This window comes from Nilaparvata lugens, chromosome 3 (genome assembly GCF_014356525.2).
Source record: "Nilaparvata lugens isolate BPH chromosome 3, ASM1435652v1, whole genome shotgun sequence".
NCBI lineage: Eukaryota > Metazoa > Arthropoda > Insecta > Hemiptera > Delphacidae > Nilaparvata > Nilaparvata lugens.
Window position 1 is genome coordinate 78527144 of NC_052506.1, and position 6000 is coordinate 78533143.

At 32.9% G+C, this 6000-nt stretch overlaps 1 protein-coding gene across 4 annotated transcripts in view; it reads left to right on the forward strand.

The window, feature by feature from the left end:
- The window catches only part of LOC111058554 (fatty acid hydroxylase domain-containing protein 2), a 31862-nt gene extending 27274 nt beyond the window's left edge, over window positions 1-4588 (forward strand). For all 4 annotated transcript variants that reach the window (XM_039424709.1, XM_039424710.1, XM_039424711.1 and 1 more), the window contains exons 7-9: window positions 898-1034; window positions 2771-2933; window positions 4073-4588. In XM_039424709.1, the coding sequence (XP_039280643.1) occupies window positions 898-1034; window positions 2771-2933; window positions 4073-4081 (309 nt within the window). In that variant the 3' untranslated portion in view covers window positions 4082-4588. The remainder of the gene's footprint in view (window positions 1-897; window positions 1035-2770; window positions 2934-4072) is intronic.
- Window positions 4589-6000: the final 1412 nt, after the last annotated feature.

Here is a 6000-nt window from a genome sequence, read left to right on the forward strand (position 1 = left end):
AATAATTATCAATTAAATAATAAAAGCATTTTGCCATTTAAAAGCAAAATCCCCACCTCCTAACCTACCCTTTCAAACCCTTAAGGTTTCTTCATCTTATAGGTCGTGTTTTTGTAGTTTGGCAATACATCAGCTTGTGAATTTCGGGGAAAGATATTTTAATTCTCGTAGAACATGTGCTCGATACCAGCATGTGTTCAGTGCATTTATATGAATGCAATGCATCGGATTTATCGGGATCGGTTTATTGCAATGCATTGGTTTATCAAGATTGTTTTGTGGGTTAATCTGAAATGATAATAGTATAACGTTGTCTAGTAACGCTTTTCCAGCGTATCAACTTTCTCATGTCACGTCTTTATATTCTTGAACATTTTCAACTTCATTTTTTCATACAAGTTGAATGAACTTAAAATATTTAACAACATCATTAGAATCGATGATTCATTCGCTATAAGTACGGAGAATTTCCAAGTTGTAGGTCAATCTTGAGGGGATTAAACGACGAAGTATTTGAAGATGCAGTGAATAAACTCTATGCTTAATGTGGTTACTCTATCACTTTTTTACTACACGTGACGTCACGCTGGCGTTCCCCCCTCCGCTTTGAATCTTACACCTGTGAGTGATCAACCTTCTGTCTACTAACGTTGATACGTTGCAACTCTCTCATTCATGAATAATCTCTGTGTGTAGGGAGCTTCCTCCATCTAGGGATTTAGAGTCTCTGAAGCCTGATGTTTTTAAAAAGCCGTGACGATTACCCCGCAAACCATACCTTGCCAGTATGCCGTTTCAAAGAGACGGAGGCAAAGCTACTGTATGTTTGGGCAGGTAGTCAGCTGAATTATATTAGTTCTAGGGAGTAATTGGTGTGTTTGTATGTTTGTATTTCAGGTGTTTATAGCTGGATCGCATGTGGCAACGGCCTACCTGTGGTTTGCGATCGCCATTATCTCCACCCTAAATGCGCACTCGGGCTACCATTGGCCCTTCTTTCCCTCGCCTGAGGCTCACGACTTTCATCATCTCAAGTAAGTCACAGCAGTCATACAGGGTGTTTTCGAACTCCCTACCAGGGCATTGTTCCTGGGTAAAAAACATCTCTAAATACCATATTTAAATTGTCCAAAAGTCTTCAGTAACTCACACAGCGGCCATTTTGCTTTTTTCACATATTTTCTTCTAAATAATGATTAAACATACGAAATTGAAACTTAGCACAATCATTTATAACAACTACACAAAGCTAGAAAAAAAATATGATAATTTTTCAAATTCATAAAATGGCGGCCATTTAAAATTTTGTTTCTTAAATAACTCAGCATCCATTGGTTTTACAAAAACTTTACAAGAATAACTTTTTTTTAGTAAATTTAATTGTCTATCGATTGGTACCAGTTTTATAAGATTGGACTAATATTAACTTAGATATGGCAGCTTTAGTGGTTGGTGACTCACCTTTAGAGGGTTATATAACGTTATTTTATTGTTTGAAATGACCTAAAATCGATTACAATTAACATTCAATGCAAATAGAGAATTTTGCATCATTGAGACGATTCTATCAGCATGCCTTGGTTTGCAATGCAACAAACTTTCAGTGGTCACCTATCACTAAGGCTGGCATATCTCAGTCAATATTGGTGAAATCTTAAATTTTCGCAAAAGACCAAAAATGTTTGAATTGCAATTCTGCACCCGAATTGATCAACAAAAAGCCTAAAGTGAGACTTTTTTGGAAAACTCAGAAAAATTTTAGTCTTAATTGGTGCAAAACATTATTTTTATCTCGATAACGGTGTGTTGGAGACGATTTTTGAAGAAGATAGAAAGGGGTTGAAATTCAATTCCACTTAAGAATTGTTGGTCAGAAAGCCTAAATTGAGACATTATTAGGGATTAAGTTACACAGGTGAGGGGGGAGGAGACACCTTCTGAAAAAAATGTTCGATTTTCACTTAGTGTGTTGACTGGGTAGGTACTGTAAAAATTCCATACTGTACCAACCTTTCTAACGTTTATTTTAGTAAACATTTCTAACGTTTATCAAACGTTGTTTTCATAACGTTTATCAGCATTATACATTCTAAACGTTTATAGAGTAAACTTTTATTTTAGTAAACTTTTCTAACGTTTATTAAACGTTGTTTTCATAACGTTTATCGGATTTATACATTTTAAACATTTATTAAACGTTTTTTAAACTTTTTGTGCTGTTTGGGCCGGCTCACAGACTGACATTTTTGGAAAGACCATACTATTCGGGACTCAAGCTGGAAGAAAATTCTGGACTCAATTGTCTGCCTGGAAGAATAAGGTTATGTGGTAGTCATTGGCTATTCTTGTCTTCAATTACTAATGTACTTGTAAAAGCGTGTCCCTATACTACGGTGGAATGTTGCAGTGCATTTACACTTAGAGTTAATACAAATGCATACACTTTGCATAGAAAAATGTTCATAACATTTTACATGCCTCTTGAGCTGTGCTCAGATTTGTGGCTTCATGTAACAAATAATATATAATATAGTTTTATCTCTTTTCTGTATAGGGCTACTTTTATAGAAATAGAAAAAAAAAATCTCAGTACCCTTTATGAATTTTTTAATAACAACATGTCCGAAACATGAGATTTTGTTTTTCTTTCTATTTCTAATATAGATTTAGTACATTGAATTTCAAGTTATTTGGCAAATCTATTAATGCTAGTTGAAGAAATGAAATGAAAGTGTTTGGTTTACAAGAGATGTTGTGGTTTGTGTTTCAGATTCAACCAGTGCTACGGTGTTCTTGGAGTGCTGGATCGTCTGCACGGCACAGATACGGTGTTCCGGAACTCACGCAACTACGCCAGACATCTCACCATGCTCACTCTAGTGCCAGCGCGTGAGCTCTACCCCGACCAACAGCCCAAGTACAAACAGCAAAAGGCAAGTTGCAAAAATGCTTTATTCACTCACAATATACAAAATATTTACAAACAAATCAAATCAAATGAAGTTTTATTCACAAATTCAGTACAGACATAATAAAAAATACACTTGTGAATTTTCCCCACATAGACAAGTCTGTTTGTGGGGAAAGAGTTCTAATGAAACTTAACTTGGTACTAAAGCTGCGTTTACCCGAGTCCGCTAGATGAGTTAATATCATATAATAATGTTGTGTCCTCCATTTTACTTGTAGAAATTCAGAGGTAAAACAGCTTAATTCCGGAAATAATAAGGAAGAAATAAAATTTTTAGGTCTATATCTTAAAAACACACTTAGTTGGTCCGTTCACATACAAAAAATATGTAAAAAATTAAGCTCAGGAATTTTCGCGCTGAGACAACTAGCAAAAATTTCCAACTTAGAAACGTTAAAAGCAGTGTACTTTGCAATGATCCACTCCCACGTTTCATATTGAATTGAAATATATGGAGGAACAAGCATCTCAAACTTGAATAAAATACTCCCATTACAAAAAGAAGCAATAAGAATAATTCTAAATCTTGATAGAGATCAATCATGCAAGCCATTTTTCAGTAAGTTAAAGTTCATGACGGTTGTACATTTATAGGACAATATTATATAATATGAAAACTAACGAATCTTGATTCCCAAGGCAAGTAGATGTGCATAATTACAATACAAGAGATGAAAATAATTTTATAATGAAGAAGCACGATAAGGAAAAGTATGAACAAAGTCCAACGTACATGGGAATAAAATTTATTGGTTGTCTCCCAGGTTGCATAAGGCATGAACGTGATTGATCTAAATTCAATGAATTGTTGAGAGCATATTTGATAGATTTAGCATGCTAGTATAAACGAGTTTACTGTAAAAAAATGAATTTTTAACTGTCACTTTTCTCTTTAGTTTTAGTTTTTTGACTTTTTCATGTACATTTTCATGTATGTTTTGAAAGGAATAAATGATTGATATGTTCACATTGGATCGAAGACAGAACCTGTTGAAATGCCTACCTTCTGGTTCAGGAGGGCCGTGAATTTCACTATATTTTAATTACTGTATTATTATTTATTGAATAAATTTGATGTAATTTGTTTGCTTGTTGTTTCAGGCACTGTAAAACAGCCAACTGAAACATCGATAATAATTTATCACAATATTTATTGAGAAGAGGGTCTTTCATCCATCTTAAAGCGTATAATTTATCATAAGAAATGATGGTAGGGAGTTATCTGTGTACAAGGCTTGTTCAGAAACAGCCGAGACATCTCCACAGTGATCTCTGCTATCACTAACGCCTATCAGTATATTTAATAATAATCATTGTATGTGATAATTGTAGGATATTAGTAATATTGGACAAGTGCAACAATTTCACAAACCTCACAATTTCACGTTTGCCAAGTGTTCCTCCACTTACAGTCGCAAATATTGGTTTTATTCAGTGAAGTAGGCCTACTTAATATATTTTGACAACAGTGCCTTGCTTCATAAAAATGTATAGTAAGATTCACTATAAACTGTCAGAGTTGTTTCATTGAAATGCTGAGAATTTAAAGTAAATCTTACTGTAGGAACTCTGTAAACAATCTGACCGTAAGGCGTGTACACATGTTATTTTATTCATGTATTCTTTATCTACAAAAAAAGAATAAATATTCATTAGAAAGCATAAATGTAAATGTGGAAAATCTTGTTTATGATCATCTATTACTACACATTTTTCAATTGTATTTGAGAAAGTATCAAGTTAATTCGAGAAAGTATCAATTGTATTTGAGAATAGTCATGTAATTGAGAGAATGTCAGATGTAGATGAGAATAGTCAATTGTGTTTGGGAAGTCATCACATGTAATTGAGAATAGTGAATTGAATTTGAGAAATCGTCAAATGTAAATGAGATTATATCAATTGAAAATGAAGAAATTTTCCAATTGACTTGTCGTGACTCTTCTGTAGCGTACAGTACAGGTTTGATTTGAGAAGGAAAGGATACTGTACTACGTACACAGTATTCCAATTACTAACATATAGGCTTTGCATGGTGGCAAATTAATATTTTTAATGGTGAAAGTATTTCCCCTGTACTATTTACGAATGACTATTATTTCTATGTATGTATAACATTCATAGAACGCGACTTTTGTCTCTAAACATTCTATGAAATATTGCACTTGATGAAGATCAAATTCTCTATGTTTACGGCGCAATTGAAATTCATCATCAATCAATTGAATCTCTAGATCAAACAATTCGGCAATTCTTCAATGGATTTTGGGGCTTGGAAATCATTTTTTTTTTTTTGTTCAAAAATGAACGTTTTATTGGAATATTAAATATATTATTTTTATATGAGTACAGTTATGAAAAATATAAATACTTCACAGTAGAAGTACTGGGTTTTTAAAATCATTTCCCAATTACAACTGACAACTTCTCGATTTCAAATCGTATGTTCTCAAATTGAAATGATACTTTCTCAAATAAAATTCACTATTCTCAATAAATTACAAGTGATGACTTCTCAAATACAATTGGCTATTCTAATTTACATCTGACAATGAAAATGACTATTCTCAATTACAATTCATACTTTCTCAAAATAGAGTTGGAAAAGGTGTAGAATCCTTGATATATTTTTATGAAGCAAGCCTTGAGTCTAAATATCATTATGATGATAATGATCATCAGTATTTGTTTAACAAACTGATTACTTGATGCACTATTTCAACTTCCTGCTACTTTTAAATGTCGGTTTTAACAAGCTGACTTCTCGATGCACCTTCAATTTAAAGGTAACTTACTCTTTGAATTTCGATTCTTGTTGAACGGTGATTTTTTATATTCCTGATCTGCTAAATATACTAAGTTCTTAAAGCTGCGTTCACACCAAAGTTATTAACAAAATATTAACTCAATCTTTATAGATTCTATTAGATTGAACATAACTTATCATACACATGATGAACATATGTGTTTGTCGAGCTCCGTTCAATCTAATAGAATCTATAAAGATTAAATTTTTAACATTTTGTTAA